The sequence below is a fragment of the Heloderma suspectum genome, chromosome 2 (genome assembly GCF_057233095.1).
Source record: "Heloderma suspectum isolate Gila_16-S chromosome 2, 16-S_ref, whole genome shotgun sequence".
Lineage (NCBI taxonomy): Eukaryota > Metazoa > Chordata > Lepidosauria > Squamata > Helodermatidae > Heloderma > Heloderma suspectum.
This window is the reverse complement of record NC_139459.1, coordinates 295,932,957-295,951,663: the sequence shown is the minus strand read 5'-3', so window position 1 is coordinate 295,951,663 and position 18,707 is coordinate 295,932,957. Positions and strand designations below refer to the sequence as shown.

Sequence of the window (18,707 nt, the reverse complement as noted above, 5' to 3'; positions counted from 1 at the left end):
CTGCACATAGCTGTGTTCCATTGACACCGGGATTACAGTCTTCTAAGTAATGCATGATTAATGGAATCAAAGAGATTCCATTGTAAAGATAAGTAAAGATTCATTATATTAACTTATGCTTTGTTCTAAAATCTACCTATCCAGATGTGTGTGCATTTTTGTTTCCAATGTATTAAACAGGTCAAGCTGCAAACATTACTTCAGCTTCTGTTGCCATACCATCAGGACTCTCTCAGGTATTGTGAACTTACAATTTACTGCTGTACTGGTTTTCTTTCTACATTTTTATCTCATTCCTCAAGCAATTGGAACTAATGAAGGCCACTGTTAATTCCTATAAGAAGAAATGTGTGAGGGCTGGTGACATATTCTCCAACCATACTATTTTCTTATTTGTTATTTCAGGTTGCTCCTTCATCATCAAATGTAGTGGACCAGAAAGATGCTTTTAACAGCAAAGAAAAGGAAAATACTATAAATGTCAAAGAGAAAAATAAATCTCAAAGAGATGACTCTGTAGACTCGAGCTTTATTGTGAAGCAAGCTGAAACGCTTAACAGTACACCAGCAAAAACAATTGGCAGATTTTCAGTGATCAGCACCCAAGATGAGTTAACTTTACCATCCATGCATTCCTTGAGGTACTCTGCACCACCAGATGTTTATCTGGATGATCAGCCTTCTAGCCCTGATATGAAGACATCTTTGCGGCGTGTGCAGACCGCATCCTCAATTGACGTCCTTTGTGGTCATGATTCTACTGATTCTGGAGATGAATCTCTTCAAAGAAAACCAGCTGCAGCTCCACCTTCACCTCAGAGCAGTAGTGCGGGAAATGACTACATAAAAAGGACCTTGTCTTTTCTGCAAAAGTCTGGAAAATCCAGTTCACAAGGCCTCGATTCCCCTAATGGTCATGGATCAAAAATCCCAACTATCAACATAACGTCTTTCCACTCACAGTCATCATATGTGAGCAGTGACAATGACTCGGAGTTTGAAGATGCAGACATGAAGAAAGAACTGCAGAATCTGAGAGAAAAGTATGTTTCATTTTCATCCAAATGTTAGAGTAATTTTGTGTATTGATGCTTAGGCAATGTCCTCTGCTGTATTTTTACAACATTTATCATTTTCCCCTTTTATGTGCACATTTGTCACAAGTTGAAATGGCTAGATAGGTGTACATAAATATTCTTTCTGTATTTTAGTTCTCACTGAGGTGGTAAACCTGCATCTGAGGTATACCACTTGTTGACAAGCAGATCACATGATGGGACAGTTACCTCACCTTCTCCATGACATCTTGTTCTTCATCTGCAGAGAAACTTTTTGTATAGAGACAGAATTCACTTATGTGTGTAGTCTGTGTGATTGTACAGTGTGTATAGTCTGAACTGGTACAGTCCAGGTACAGCTTAACCACCTCAATAAGAACTAGGCTTATGTCTAATAGGTTGAGAAAAACAATATAGCTGTCTTGATCCAAAACCTTGGATAATCAAGTGTTTATACTGTATCCAGTGTAACTAAACAAATATTCACATAAATAAATTTGGATATCTGGCTGTCACAAATCCCTTGGCCCCCTCTTTCCTTAAGCACTCGCGCACACACACACAAGTAGAGAGGCTTCAGTCTCACACCTTTAATTCATTATTCACAGCTTCATTACAGATGCAAATCCTTGAAGACTCCCTGGCTACACAGGAATGCCTCCAGCGGATTCAAATGGCATCAGCGAAAGTTGCCTGCAATTTGAAAGGGAGGTTATCTGGCTAGGCTAACTTAGGGAGGGAGGTCCCGCCCCTTGCGTGATGCTTCCCTGCGTAGCCTCTCACACATCGCTAACCGGGTCGACCTTCTGAGCTCTGCCCCTGACGTTTCCCTCTTAACTCTGAGCCGCCGCCTTGCGTCTCTTAGGTCACAGTCCTCAAGCCCCTCCTCCTCCTGCTTGCTGCTTCTCACAGAGGGGGCCAAGGAGGAAGCTTCAACTCTTCATCTGGGAGTTGGTAACCTGAGAAGCATGCCTACCCATATCTGAACTGGCTTGTGAAAATGCCTCCCCCAGTTCTGGCTGCTCCTCTTCTGAATCTGAGCTGCTAACTTTCTCCCTGCACTGAATCAATCCTGGCACTGAATGGATTATCAGATCCTTCAGATTTTTACACTCTCCCGTATATGCAGTAGAGCTAAATTTTATATTTATATTTGCTGAGTGTTGTCATTTAGTTCATGAATTCCTTTTATTTACAATTTTTGTTTTTGTTAAGATAATTATTTATTCTGCTATTGTAAAAGTGAATGGCCTGCATTTTTATTCTGCATTTATTATGCATTTATGCTGAAGTGTTTTGGCTATATTCAGTGTAAGCCTGGGGTTCAGTGACTAATATAAAGCAAAAATATTATTTCCATCCTGCCCCCCCCATCTTACACTGCCACCAAACCTTTCTTCTTCCTCCTCATCTCACCTGATGAGTTAACCATCCTATTGTCCTCATCTAACTCCATCTGCCCTCTTGTTTCTATCTCCTTCTAACTGCTGGTAGCCATCTCCTCATTGTCCCACCTATTTCTACTACATTATCAATCTATAAACCAATCTCTCCTCTGCTCCTTCCATACTGCATTCAATCATGCCACTATTTCCTTGTTCTAAAAAAGAAAGAAAGTATCATTTGAAACATCCTCCCTCTCCAATTTTGACCGAGTTTCCCTTCTACCCTTTATCTCCAAGCTCCTGAAAACTTCTGAAGTCTTAACTTCCACTGTCTTTATTTCCTTTTCTCCAAGTTTGCTCTTGACCCCCTTCAATCTCTCTTCTACACTTAGCACTCCAATAACGCTAAGTCTTGGAGATCACCAGTGATCTCATTGCTGGAAAATCCAATGGTCTCTGGTCAGTCCTCATGCTCTTTGAATGACTTAGTCTTGAAGGTGCCACAAGATTCTTTGTTGTTATCATTTTTTATTGCTTGACTTCCTCTTTACCTAGGTCTCTGTGATCCTGTTCTTCATTAGTTTTCTTCCTACTTGTTTAAACACTCTTGCATTGTTTCCATATAAGAAGCTTTCCCTCTACTTTCCCTCTTTCTGTTGTGGTCTCTCAGGACTCTGTTGTTGGTCCTTTGCTATTCCCTATCCACACACTGCCCTTAGGTGGCATCATCCCATCCCATCCCAACCCTTCCCATGGCTTTCAGTACTAACTATACATGGATTTCACCCAGCTCTATCTGTCTTCCCCAGAACTTTATCCAATTTTGCATCTCTGAGTATCTCTCTGATATTTCCACTTGGATACATCATTAGAGTCTCAAACTTAATGTGTCCAAGACTGAATTTCTTATCTTTCCATCTAATCCCTCCTCTCTTCCTTCACTGTCCTTATCCATTGGCAATATCATCATCCACATTCTTGAATTAACATGTTACCTTGGCTTTCTCTTTGACTTATCTCTCTCTCTCTCTCTTTCTCTTTCTTTTACTCTTGCTTCTGTCCCATATTCCATTAGTCCATTGCTAAATCATTTTGCTTCTCCTTTACACAATTACAAAAATTTGGTTCTTCCTCTCAGTCTCCTTGGCAAAAACTCTGGTTAATGCCTTGATAGTTTCTCTTTGGTCTTCTGTTGTCTCCCCTTGGTCCTTTTGCCTCTATTCAGGACTCTGCTGTCAAAATCACTCATCTGTCCCATTGTTCTGAACACATGACTCTCCTTAAGTGTGTACACTGACTTCCTGTCCACTCCTGGATCCTGCACAAGCTTCATGTCCTTACCTTCAAAACCCTCCATGGTTGTACCTCCTCCTATCTCTCCACTCAAGAATTGTGTGTGTCACAGGTAGTTCCCTACAACTGGTTTTCCACTAGAATATTTGCTTAACCCTGAATTTGGGATATATCCCATCATGCCATGTAGATGAAAAAGATTGTGACTATGATGTGCGTAATATATATAAATGAGATATTAGATATATGCTTACAAATACAGATGTTTTAATTTAAGCAGTACTTAAATTTGACATGTAACAACCTGTTTTTATTCTTATTTTTTTAGACACATGAAAGAAATTGCTGAACTTCAGACTCAGCAGAAGAGAGAAATAGAAGCTCTGTACATTCGACTGGGAAAACCTTTACCACCAAATGTCAGATTCCTTCATTCTGCCCCACCAAGTGGCCGTCGAAGAAGAACCAGTAAGAACAAATTAAAAACTGGGAAGTTATTGAATCCTGTCATTCAGCAGCTCAAAACAACAGCAACCGATACAAGTACGTTCAGCAGATACAAAGTCGTCTCCTATAATAACTTCACCACTGCTGTCCTTTTGCTATTGTATGTTTCTGAGATACATATACTGGATAGTAAAAAGAGTCTGTGCAAGTCCTATGAGAGTGACTTGAGTCTTCAAATTGTGGACTATTTTCTTAGGGAGATTTCTTGGGGTTTTTTTTTTTTGCAATTCCTTTATTTGACCAAGAATAAAGGGAGAAGATCCGTTAGAATGGATTTGGTTACATTTGCCCTTAGCACTTTTTCCTCCCCTAATGATTAAATCAACAAGGACATTCAGTGTTGAGCATTAAACACCAGCACAGCAATAGCATTCTGAAACATTTGAAAAAGCCTTGCTTTCAGGTGTAAGCCAGTGTCTTGAATGGAAAAATAATGTTTTTCAGCCTGTGTACAGCGTAGTCTATGCAAAGGCATGATCCATCTCAGTTTTGTTACAGCCATGCATCCCAATAGAACCCTGGTCCTGTCTTTCCTCCTCTTGGGGATTATCTCAAGGCATGGGTGGGTACATGGGGGAAGAGGTAGTCCTTCAGATACTGAGGTCCCACACTGTGAAGGATTCTAAAGGTTTAAACCACCTCTTTGGATTGGGCAAAACAGGGACACAGCGAAGATGATAAAGCACTGGCATAATATGTTCAGACCACCTACTTTCAGCTAACACAACCATATTCAGTGCCAACTGAGGTTTCCAGACTGTCTTCAAAGGCAGCCACACATGCAACACATTACATGAATCGCTGATGCCAGGTAGGGTCACTAAACTTTGAACCCCTTAATGACCCGAGGTCATTTGTGCTTCTAGTGACAAAGATGAATCTGTGAGCACCCCTGAACTACATAATTGGTCCTGAAGGGGAGTACAACCCCATCCAGAACAGGGTGAATACTATTCATCCAGGCAGATGAACCACCCATCTACATCTTGTCTGGATTGAGCATCAGTTTATATCATGACTTTCCTCAAGCAAATGATCCTCAAATGCTTTGTTGTGGAGCAGCAGCAATAACTGTTCTCATTGCATTCTGTGTTGTCTAAACTTAGTTATTAGTTTACTTACTTCATTTAAAGCATTTTTATCTTGCTCTGCAGCCAAAAGGGCTCCCAGAGCAGCTTTCATGCAATCAGCAAAAACAATACAATCCCTGCCCGCACGCTTACAGTCTAAAAGATGCAATGCAAAAGGAAAAAGGGATGGTGAGGGAAAAACAAACGCAGGCACTAATTCTTAAAGTCAAGTAGTAGTTCTTATAATGACCAGCCGGAAACCGTTCAGAAAGAGGAGGACCTGGCGGAGATGGCCTTTCAGCAGAGTTGATGGAATTGACCTGATTCCCATCTCATTTCCTTCTGCTGTAGCCCAGTGAATGGAGGCCCATTCATTGATGCCCAGCTGAGTCTCCACACTACTGCTCAGACCACCCAATGTTTGCCCACAAGTACTTGCCTTCCATGGTAAGACATTTGAAACAGAAAGAGCAAGTGAGCTTACTGAAATGGGATTACCAGGATAGCAGAAACCCACCTCTAGAAACAGAATGTCCTTGAAACTAGACTCATCCCATGCAGTGACCTATATCCTGAGCCTCCAGGCGATGAATTGGGACCTGTAAGGAAGCTCGGCTGGTCACACATCATTGGCATTACATCTATAAAGATCAGATGGAGAGCACATCTTGTGCTGACAATATGCCAGCCTGAATGTTAAAGGCTCCCAACTGACCACACACACACCCCGTCCCCCAGCACCCATTGTGTGCCATTAGTATGAAGGGCAGATATCTGCCTCCTTTAGGCTCCTATCATCCCATGGCATTATAAGCTTAGGACCAGGGTACTTGCAAGTTAGGTAGCCATGTATCCCCTTTTTCAGAGGACACCCCTCTATTTGAATGACTGCCAGAGGACTGTCCTCCATTTGAAGGGCTGTCCTGTCCAGTTCCGGTTTAAGGATAAAGGACCATAAGAACTTTTGCCTATCAATGGTTTGCACCTGAACAGCAAACTGAACAGGCAGGTACGCAAACCACCTAGTCTCAGTCTTCTGCACTATGGTAAGAAGTACTGTATTTCTATTTAAATCATAATAATTATTTCTAAATTTGTATCTATAAATATCAATTCACACATCCAAATTTTGTGCAAACCACACTGTCCTCTTTTGGTGATGCATGTCCTCTTTTTTGGTGATTTGTAAGTGGCCATTCTAATGGAAAGGACCACCTATCTCCATATATTCCTGCCCATACATTATGGGAGAGCTTCGGCTATTGGGGAGCATAGAAATTTAATAAATAAATAAATACATCAGGATCTTCAGTGAAGGGTGAGGGTGCCCCTGCCATCTGATGTGAGACAGGTGGCTACCAGAGAGAGGGCTTTCTTGGTGGTGGGACACTGTCCCTAGAGACACAGTCCCCCAACCCTCTGGAGCAGATTGGGGGTGAGGAATACGGGAGTACAGAAGCTGAAGGGAATTCATGGAGGTCACCTCCCTGCCTTCCACCAGTGAAATTCCCTTCCATCTGCAGGAGGCTTATGCTGAATCCAATCCACTTTCTAGCTGTTTTAAATTCAATCCTTTGGATAGGTGGGGTGAGAATCCTTGTCAAACTTTCTAATATCTTTCTTTCCCTGGATAGTTGTCATATAAAAGTTTGTGGGTGACCATCTTCCTCCCCTATATCTTACTTATCTATTTTATCCAAATAATGAGATCATGACATTTATGTTAATTTTAAATTCCCGTTTTCCATTAATTCGTATTCAAAACCTTGAAGAGCATTGTGATTAGAGGGGACAGAAAGGAAGATTCATTTCTGTATGTGATCCATCCTCTGTATGTAGCTGCAGAGTCATGGCAACATTGCTCCTCCTTGCACTATTCTTCTGAAATGATATCCATGATTTTCTTTCTTAGGTGAGCAGCACTGGAGAACTGTTCTGATCATTTTTCTGTCACAGTACACAACCAAGTGGAATTTTATCTCTGTCCTTATCTGATTCTTCTTGTAGAGTTACTCATTCATAGAATGTTGAGAAATGAAACACGCTTTCCCAGGGAAGTTTTTGATGCACTGATTGATTGCATTGCATTGCATTTCTTTGTGGAACCAACCAAGATGATTATGGTACTTCCTGGGCTTAAGGAGATATGGGTTTAAGTCAGAGGAGGGCCATTCTGCTCAGACTGCCAGTGGGCTGTCTTTAATCCTATATGTACTTACTTGGGAGTAAGTTCCATTGAATTTAGATCAGGCTGCAAATAACTCTTCCAACTCTGTAATTCTTAAAATACATTAGCCATGCTCCGAAAAGCAACACTACTGTTTTGTGTGCTCACTGTGGCTTTCATGTTTCTCAAACAATAGCCTCCTACCCCACTCCAGACACACAAGTACCAAACAATAAGAGAAACTGTTTCAAAACTAATTTTGATAAAATGTAGGGATCTGTTGATCAAAAACAAAAGTTCAAAACTCCCACAAAACCTTAGCCATTGCCTAAAGTATTTCATTCAATCCTGGCATCCCTTTCTGGAGTTGACAGATGAATCTCTAAAATATAAATAAATAAAGGTATTGGGTTGGATCCAGACTTAGTCATACTTAAAGTAGACCAATTGTAGTCAATGGGACAAGTTAGTCATGATTCCATTGGGTCTATTCTAAGTATGACTAAGTATGGACCTAACCCTATGTTATTGTTGGGTTTCATGTTATATTGGCATTCATGCTTGCAAAATCTGAACAGCTGTTTGCTTATCAGCATCTGGCTGTGTGTGTAGGTTACAGCTGTGGAGCTTTATCCCACTGTAAGTTTCTTCCAGTTCTTCAAAATATTTGAAGCTCTCTTCCGTAATGAGCAAGATAGTTGCACCTCAACTTATTCTTTTGCAGTTAGTGATTTTTGCATGTATCCTGTTTAGGCAATGTGTCAGACTGCAAAGACACTCTGGCTAAAGAAAATACTAAAGGTCAGACTGGTTCTACTGAAGCAACAGCACTAACTTCGTCCACATCAGCCATACTTGGAAAGTCAGTTCAGACACAGCAGCCCTGCTCTGTCAAGGCTTCCTTGTCCTCTGACATCTGCTCTGGATTAGCTACTGAAGGAGGCGATGCCCATGGAAATTCTGGCCAAGGTGATTCTATATACTTAGGGTCATCATTCATCCTGTGCTGAAATTACTAAATATTTCAAAATTGAAAGTAAACATGTGCTAAATTTGGAGATTGGAGTTGTAGGTTCACATACCTGCTCAGCACATTTGAGAAAGTGTCTCCCAGCCTAATCTATTTTATAGGGCTGTTGAAATGTGATAAGAACAGAAAGGGTGCTAGCTATGGTGATGGTAAAAATAATTCTAATGGGGTTTTCACTGCTCATGAAAGTTGTAGATGTCTGAGTCACTAATGTGCCTTTTGAAAATGGACAATGTTAGAAAGGTTAGCAAAGTGTGACTCTTTTACATGTCTTAAATTCATGTTATAAAAGAATTACTAACTGTCAGGGATTGAACCACCTTTTTTAAATAAAAAGAATGGGGAAATGACCCTTTGCAGATGGAAATCATTCAGTAGCAGGAAAGGCTGCCTTAATTTCTTCTTGTCTCATACACTTATGTCCAAAACCTTCACCACTGATTCAGAATTTTGTTTGTAAAGAATTCTTTCATTGGCCTGTAAAAATAAAAGTTGGGAGCAGTTAAGCTTCTACCACCTTGCAAGTTCTCATGGTTTTCTGGCTCCACTAGAGGTTCTATTGCATTTTAGATATTGTTCCATATAGTTGCAGAATTGAAGTCTTTTAGTGCCTAGCTTCGTAGCTTCATCATGATATGGTAGCAATCTGTTGCAAAGTGTAATGATGATTAAGAATGATATCATTCATACTCAGTTCTGCATGTCCTGCCAAACTAATCCTATAAAGTATCTATTTTCTTCTGCTGTTGCTTTTGCACCCTTTTGCATATAGCCAATGAACTTACTCCTCTTTGGCAAGGCTAAAATGGAGGTGTGGATGATAAACTAACAAAGCTGATATGACTGATGGTGACAACTGATCACAGCTATTTGTACTTTATAAGTGTCTTTGTTTTCTTCCCTTTATATTCATTTGCAGGCTGGACGGTTTTCCACCAAACGTCTGAGAGAGTGACCTATAAATCTAGTAGCAAACCTCGTACCAGATTCCTCAGTGGACCTGTGTCTTTGTCCATCTGTTTGTATTTGTTCTTTTGTATTTTATCACAGCCCATCTTTCTTTTGTCCCCCTTTTCCAAAACTCATTTTCACATATATCTGATATGTTTGGCAGGAAGCCCCCTTTTTTCTAGACAATCCCTTTGATTTCCTTTTTTAAGAAGTTAATCAACATTGGCACTCCTTATTTTTTCTCTTATTTTGTTTCATATCGAAGCTTGTGTGCACTGCTTTTGGCTCATGCCTGGGTACTAAAAGCATGTGTGGAAGATCTCATAATTTATTCTATAGCCTTATGGTGAATTTTACCGTGAACGTATCTTTGTGATTTTACGTTTAAGTAACTTTTAATTTACAATGTGGCAACTATAAATGTCTGCTGTCCTGGTTCCAGCGATATCAAAAAGAAATCCAACTTTCTGTAGACGAATGGTCTCTTTCACACATGTTTGGACTATGAAGACATGCATGTAGCAAGCTGATACAAATCTAGAAGGTCACTGAAGGGTATAACGTCCTCACAAGGGCTGTATTCAAACAATATACAGTACTGTTTATATCCACCTTATTGTTGTTGTTGTTATTATTATTATTATTTTCCTATCCCTTGCATGTGGAAATGCTGAGAAATGCTCCTGCTAGTTCTTTAATATCTTTTCTAGGCAGTATTCCCCCCACTGTGTGTGTGTGCGCGCGCACACACACACACGCACGCACATATTGTATATTTTGGGTTACTTTAAGTGAATTCTGTTAAATGCAACTGTCTGGTTACTGTGCTACACAGTGCACTTTGGCTTTTACTATAAACTCACCTAGCTGGAGCACTTTACTCAGTTTATTTTTTATTATGACCTTTTGTGACCTCAGAGATGAAGTCAACAAGCAGTTCATTAAAGCACAGAGTACATTTTTAAAAGTTAAAAATTCTGATGCTACTGTAGAATGGATTATTGATATAATGTCCAGGTTGATTTCAAATAACTGTGCAACTAATCACAAATAGATGTTTCCATAATTGTATGATTACATTAATTGGCAGTTCAATCAACTCTCAACTAATTTTTATTTTTATTTTAAAAAGAACCCAGATGTTTATTATAAGGCAAATACACTTTCCTTATACAATACAGATATATTGTACTAATAAGGTAATCCAGGCCACAGTTACATGTAATGCCAAAAATAGGGATAATAATTTTCTAACTAATTAGAAGTTAATTAATCAACTAATCAACATTCAGCTGATCCAGTATTCATTTTCATTTGTATCAAACTTTTACCATTGGACTATGCATTTTTATCATTTTTGTGGTGGTACAGGTCAAAGGCACAAGACTACTCAAAATGCATCCTCCTTGCTTTCTAAATAATCCTTTATTTTTGAACTCCACTAAACTCTAATTATAAACCACTGGTGAGAACTCATAAATACACATGTTCCCGTGTAGAGCCAATTATAGTAAACTTTAACAATAATTTCAAAATCTAGAGATAATGTCCTTTAATTACATGTTCTATATATAGTTATTCTCGTTTACAATCTGGCTGTGGCTGTTTCTGTAGTCACAAGTAGTCAGAATAGTTTCATTTGTTTTCTACAGATTTGCTATACGCAAACTTTTTAATTTTAAGTATTAACGTTATTAATCCCTTTGGGTTCATGACAATAATGACCACAGATAACAAAGAAAGTTTTATATTCTTAAAACTAGTCACCTTATCTACTTGTATTAGCCTTCTAATTCTTTGTACTTATCTCATAGCTGCTATGATTTTGACAAGATTTTGAAGGCCACTTTACGCTTTTAATTATAAAAATATAGCTTACTTATATTCAGATATAGATATAGATATTCCCTATATGAATATTAATCTCCACTCAAAAAAAGAAAAGCCCTAGAAGGGTTGAATAATAATTTTAGAGTCCTTTCTTTCTCTGTCTCCCCATCCCCCATTCTAGGAACTGAAAAATTCTTGCATTTTACTGGGATGGAATACTGGTTGATATCTGAGCAATTAGCAAAAATGTTGACTCCTTGCTGGTTATATACATATCTGCAAAAAGAACTCCAAAGGCTCTCTTTGAAAGTGGAACCAAAATAGTACATTAAATCCTATCATTTCTAGATAAATGCCTAACTCTTTTGGCAGTTTGACTATTCACTGAAGATTGGGGGGGGGGGTTGTTTTACAAAAGATGAGAGATACTTTCAAAATGTGTCTCCAGTGCCTAATGGATACTCCTCTTACTCATGAAATTCAAGCCTAAATTGCCTATGTATCTTGACCACAGTACTGTGTTAAAACTCATTTGAGGTATAATACTCATAAAGCCTGGACATTATAAATTAGATACAAGGGTGACAAATTCACCTTTCTATTTACACTGTAATTCAAACTGTCTTTCAATTAAGTGAATGCATGCCAAGAAGAGTTCTTATTGAGCAGTCGATGTTATTTTAAGGGCTCTTTATCTTGAAAATACATGGCTTTTGCATACAGTCACCAAAGGGAAATAGGGAAATGTTTGTAAGAAGGGTCCTCACAACAGCTAAGAGTGGAAAAAATGTTAACTTTGAAGTGAGATGACTCTCGTTCTATTATTTACTCTGACCCCTCTTTGAAAGGGTCCTGGCCAAGATCAGACAGTTCAGATGTTACTTATCAGAGGATAAGAACCATGTTTATTTGTATATGATACATCCCTCACAATCACATAATAATAGAAAATCCCTCTTCTTTCCAAGGACAGATTTTGGAGGGGTAGGGGTTAAATCTAACAAGGCCCCTACCGTTAAAGTTCTTTCTTTACTACATTTGACTCTATTATCAGACATTATACCTACAGTAAAAATACTACTTCTTGCTTATATTCCCAAGGTATTTCTAGACCATTTTACATACCATATCAACAGACAATGGAGTAATCTGTAGTCTGGTTTTATCTTTCAGGCGCTCAAGAAAATTCCATGTTTGTGTACGCTAGCGTATGGAGTCTCACATTCCCATTTGCTTGGACAGCTTCATGATTAACAAAGTGCCAATTAAATTTTAGTATCACTGAGAGGAACATCCAATAAGGGCCTCTCCCTAGTTTACCGTAGCATGAGGCTTAGTGAAGTAAGGCATGTAGAGTTGTTTGGCATCATGAGGGATCAGTAAGTAACAAACTCAAGCAAATTGGCATCATTATGATTTTAACCCTGATTTTTTATTCTCAAGGCCTGAAAGATTTCTATGCTTCAAGATCTGAAGAATAAATACAAAATTCAAATCTGACACGCTTTGCTCCAAAATGCTTTTTAAGGAAACAGATAGCAAATGGAGCTCATGTATGGAATTTTCTTCTAAGATTTATCTCTTAGATATAACTGTATTCAATGCATCATGGTATACTATCAGTATATCAGTTAATTTATTATAGCATCTCACCAAGCAACATAAACTGATAAGACTAAATTGAAATACCACAATGGAGCTGTAAGAGCCCACATGAATTTTAACAATATTATAGAGATTAAGGGTGCAATCTTATGCATGTTTAGACAGAAAAAAATCCTACAACTCTCAGTATTCTCCAGCCAGCCATGCATGTCAGACTTTTTTCTGCCTAAACATGCATAGGATTGCACCCTAAGGCTACTATCCTAAACACATTTACTAGGAAGTAAGCCCCATTGAATTCACTAGGACTTACTTCTGAGTAGACTTATGTAAGATTGTATTGTAAAAGTTTCAGTGTTTTACATTGGATTCAGCTTTTCATTTAGGCCTCAGTCCTGCAGAACTCTTTATTCATACATCTTGTGTGAGAGCTCTTTTGCAGCCAGTCTAATTTTGCTTGTTCCTGAATTTACTTTTTATTATTAGTTGACTGACAAGACGAATATAGTTTGCAACACAAATAAAATAGGAATCAAAATATTTTGAAAGCAGTGTTGATTTTAAAAATGAATATTCATATTTATTGAAACACATGGGTCCCAAATAAAAAATGTATTATATTAATAGCAGCAAATTTCTGTAGATTTTGAGCAGCAGATTTCTATCGGTTTTGAGCTGCCCAATTACTTCTCTTTTTCACACCTGAACTGCTGACTTTCTGTCTGTTCCTTCTTACGTAATGGTTACTTTTTCATTGTTTAAAAATGCAGAAGATTTTCCATCAGACTTTTTCCTTTCCCCCCTTTAGTCTTGCCTAACTCTGTATGTCTTGTATCATTTTACCTTGTAGGGTCCACTCTGAAACGACTATGTCTAGGCAAAGATCACAGTAGTAGTAACTATCCCTCTCTCTTTTGTTTTTTGGCTTTTTGATGTTACTTTCTGAGCATGGGCTGCTTTATTTAAATACAATCTAGTGGTTTATTTAAACAGACATTGAATTCATGCTGGCATTTAAATTAGGCTGTATATGAATTAAGAGCAGGTATCTCATTGGAAGCTTTGCATGCCGGTGCTGCTTTTGGATGCATGCCTGATTCAAGATCATTGTGTTTTTATGAGACAACGCTGAGTCATGTACTTACCTAATATTTTAACTAACACTGCTTCTTTACAATGCTGTTTTGCTGCTGGTTGACTAATACAGCTTAACACTTCCTCACAGCTATTGAGATGCTTGAAGTACTGAATAGTTGCTGAGGTTTAATCTTTGAAAAAAGCTCTTATCTTTTCACTGTTTGGGTTTTTAAAAGAGCTTAAGAATTCACATATGTTGGGTGCACTGTAGGTTTTCAAAGGAAGATGTGAGTGTTTACGTGAACAGAGAAAATCACTAATAGATTTACTCATAGTGCACACCATGACTGTTGAAAATTCATGGCAGCAGAAATAAGATTTTAGTACATTGGTTCATCATAAATAATGTCATTTCACTACAGCTTTGAACTTTTTTGCTTCAGATGTTGGTCTTATAGGAATTAGTATCCAAATATTATTTTCAAAAAGTTGAAAAAGACTTTATTCAATTGATATTGCTTTATTTCATTTTATGTTAATATTGATTTTATCACCTTGCCCCCCAAATGTTCGAATGATTATTTCTACATTAGCTGCCCCAGTGTCAGGATATAAATTTCTGTAATAAAGCTAGACTAGCAGCATTCTCATGTCATGAACCCAATCCTGCAGATCATGACCGCTCCGTGTAATTCACTAGTACCACTAGTGCCTATAGGGTATTTTCTTTTTCTTTAAAATGTAGTCATGTAAAAACTTTAAACTGCTTTTTAAACTCAGGGAATGTAAGGAGAAACTTGGGAGTTCTATGGGAGCAGCAAGATTTGGGTGGCTGCAAAGATACTTTTGACTTGCTTCATTTAGGGCTTATGTAGAATCAGGCTTCTGCATGGGAAGAATGTGACTTCACCAGCCTGATGCAGCAGCCTAGACTGCAAGTTAACAAAACTGGAATCCTTCTGATCAGCTGTTCAGGGGGGCGTGTGGTGGTATGGATGGGAAATCTACAAGTCCCAATCCAGGTGAGATTTTGAATATTAACAGCACAATCCTATGTATGACTACTAAGAAGTAAGCCCTATTGAATTCAGTGTGACTTATTTCCAGGAAGTCTGTATAGGATTCCAGCCTAAAGTGTATACATCCAGAGTCAAAGGAAAAACTAATGCTAATACTGCAAAGCACAAATAATATGTCCCTGACATCTGTCCTACTTTGAGTTTATATTTCATTTTATATATATATATGTTTTTTAAAAAATTACAGTGGATTTGTATAAAAACACATGTCCAATATTTATTTTGAGGTTGATGGATAAAAATAATGTATTTATAATGCACTTTGTAAGTTATCTCTAAACAGTGGAATGCATATAATTTCTTAAACCATTTTTGAAGCAAAAAATGTTCTTCAGAAGAAGCAGCTGGATGAAAAACAGATAGTTATGGTTCTGGGAATATTGTGAAATGGAGTGAACATAACCAAAAGAGATCAGTAGTGTGCTATTGTTGATGTCCACCACTGATTGTTTTCTTTCTGTGATGTCTTAGGATCCTCAACAAACAGTCTTGTAGCATATCCAGATCCTCTACCACAAGCAACGCTACAGGTTCAGGTACAAGCCAACAACAGTAACAACAAGAAAGGAACTTTCACGGACGATCTCCACAAATTGGTGGATCAATGGACAAGCAAAACTGTGGGAGCTGTACAAGCAAAACCATCCTTAAACCAACTCAAGCAGAACCAAAAACGGCAAGACATGGAGCCAAAGGCTAATCCCATGCAGACACAGAATGAGGCGTGTGGAGTAAGTGGCGCTCCTTGAAGAGCGTTACATTTTACTTTGTGTCTGAGAGCCATTGCAAAACTGATGTTTGGAGGACACAAACTTAAAAGAGCATATTTCATACAAATATCCATTTCACTTCATTAACTACTAAAAATAGCTTAAGAATTTTTGTCTACTTGGACTTGATCTTGACAATGTATGGTTCAGTACATAACTTTTTACAAGTGGAGAATTGTGACAATAGTTGATACACAGCAATACATTCATTGGTAATCAAATGTTGCTTGTCTTTAAAAAAATTTAAACAACATTGCTGAAGTTTCTTTTATATTCTTTTCCAATGTATCATTAACCTTCTTATAGTAGTTGATTTGCTGACAGCAGTTGGCAGGCTGTTTTCTGGAAGAGGCTATGCCATCTTTAAAAGGGAAAGATGTCAATTGGCAGTGCGATCCTATACATGCCTACTCAGAAGTCAGCTCCATTGAGTTCAATGGGACTGACTCCCAGGTAACTGTATATAGGATTGCAGCCCAAATATCCTTTTAAATCTTCATAGAAAATTAAATAATATTTCGTACATATATCCTAATAGAAAGCTTAATTTAATGATACAAGTGTGGTTTAAAGTGAAAGATGAACACTCTTGTCATCTCACCATGCTGTCATCACCACTACCACCCATTTCTAGTGCTACAATTAATTATCCTCAACCACCATGTGTTTTGGAGTGCATGTAACAATATGTATGCAACTACTAAGCCATAATATCATGGCTTGATCCAGTGCTCCTCCTAACCTACACACACACACACACACACACACACACACACACACACGGCTACTGCAAGCAGGGGCTGTCTCCATCATAAACAATATAAATGGAAAACATCTTCTACAGTTCAGGAGAATGGGGTCAGCCAGTCTTTACAGACAGCTCTTCATGTGTGCCCCAACAAGCCCTGTATAGAGCTACTGGATCAGGGCACATGTTGCATGGAGATGCATGGAGAGCAGGACCTCATATGTTTCAAGCACAGGAGAAATATCTGATACATTTCATCAATAACACTTCACATGGTTTACCCAGGCTACATTGCTAGAGTTCACTTCTTGGACTTCTCTTGGACTTCCCTGACAAGTTACTGCTGCTTTTCTTTGCTTCTATGGGTTCTGAAAAGCAGTAAGTATAAGGTTATAAACACAAGTCAAAACTCAGAAAAAACACACTAGGAAACCATGTTGCTGGAAGGGAAAAGGGAAAGTATAAGAAGAGGTATCTGCCCTTAATCAAAATAATTAAATATTACCTTCTTAAAGAATACCTTCTTTTAGAAAATCTCTTTCATGTTGGAGCAAGTTCTCCATTACAATTTTTTTAATCAAACCCTTATTTTAGGAGTAGAAGTTTTCATGGGATTGTGACACTTCAAGTTTTTAAAAATTAGGTTGTAATGTTAAGGCAACAGAAAGAATGGAACTGAGTGTAGGGAGTCTGCCTTAGCAACCAGAAAAGTTCTCAGAATCTGAGGTCATGTTTCTTAGGAGGGTTTTTGGCCTTGCTAACTGCAAATGGTAACAAGCTGTGCTAAATATCTATTTGCAAAAACATGCTTCTTCTATAACTTAGGCTAATTGAGATCAATGTTGATTGCATGTTAGCACTCACTTGTCAGAAACATCTTGAATATTTTTTTCAGTCACTTGCACAGCTTCCATTACTTGAGGAAATTACATGTGATTAAATTATTCTTTTGTTACAACACTGGAGCATCAATCCATGCTCAACCGAAAGACTAATCAATGCAAGAAGCACTTTCATAATACAAAGGGATGTTAAAACACTGAAGCCCCAGCCCAGCAATCTCTCCGTGTTCATTTTTCTCTCCCTTTCCAATGAGACAAATTCAGGAAGTCGGTTTGTACTTCCCTAATCCTCTGGCCAATTGGGGATAACAGTTGCAATGGAGCAAACACATTCCATTTGCTCATCTGATGTTACAAGGATTTTGATAGAGCTGGTGCTAAGCTTCTGCAAACAATGTGTTCATATTCTTATAGCGAGTCCCTAAGAGAAGAAAAGGGCTGAGAAGCACTGTACCAGAAGGAGAAATAATTTATTCTGTCAGACTTTGTACATTCTTACAGTATACATTTGTACTTGATGGCTCTGCAGGCAAATCTCTACTAATAATGAGAGTTGCATGCATGCTGTTTCAGTATGAATGTAGGATCTGCCTCTCTTTGCCATACACTATACACAATACTCATCTGTGTTATTTTTACTCAACAAATGATTATTTTGGTTTCAGCATCGTCCTTTCTCTAAGACAAAACTTTGTATATATTCCTTGAAAAAGCTGGTGATTCTTCTTGGATCAGTTGCATAAAAGCTTACAAGAATTCTTTTGTCCTGTTTTATTTGCTTATCAAAAACACAATAGGCATTATAACCCACATCTTATTTTTCTTTCTTTGATAAAAAGGAACTCACTTCTCTTTGCTTCTATTGCAGTAAGAACTCCTACAATAAAGTACATCACATCTTCCTCTCAATATGAAGCATGAATAGCCAGCACAGATTTGTTCTTTTGTTTTTGAAATCACTCATGCGAGGACAGCCATTTTAGCTTGTACATTTTTAAGCACCATGAAATGTTCATAGAGCATAATTCTCAAACAGTAAGGGAAATCAATAGCTGGCATCTCATAATATAGAAACTTTTCATTCATACTACCCTAACTCATATTCAGCTAGTTCTGAAACAAAAGTTGTTGTGAGAGCTGCATGGTAAACATAGCATCTTTAGCTGTACTGCATATAGATTTTCTTGAAATGGATGAAATTATCTTAACATTATAAGAGGAAGTAGATTGTTTTTTTCCTTTGTGTTATAATAATTTTGTCAGAAAAGGGAGATGAGGTAAAGGAAAACACTGTA

General features: G+C 38.1%; 1 protein-coding gene across 1 annotated transcript in view; it reads left to right on the top strand.

Moving 5' to 3' along the window:
* Window positions 1-18,163, top strand: part of WNK2 (WNK lysine deficient protein kinase 2) — a 141,899-nt gene extending 123,736 nt beyond the window's left edge. Inside the window, exons 22-28 of the mRNA XM_084839976.1 lie at window positions 181-236; window positions 406-1,043; window positions 4,065-4,279; window positions 8,234-8,449; window positions 9,430-9,528; window positions 13,747-13,791; window positions 15,524-18,163. Coding sequence (XP_084696102.1) covers window positions 181-236; window positions 406-1,043; window positions 4,065-4,279; window positions 8,234-8,449; window positions 9,430-9,528; window positions 13,747-13,791; window positions 15,524-15,801 — 1,547 coding nt within the window. The 3' untranslated portion in view covers window positions 15,802-18,163. The remainder of the gene's footprint in view (window positions 1-180; window positions 237-405; window positions 1,044-4,064; window positions 4,280-8,233; window positions 8,450-9,429; window positions 9,529-13,746; window positions 13,792-15,523) is intronic.
* The last annotated feature ends 544 nt before the right edge of the window (window positions 18,164-18,707 follow it).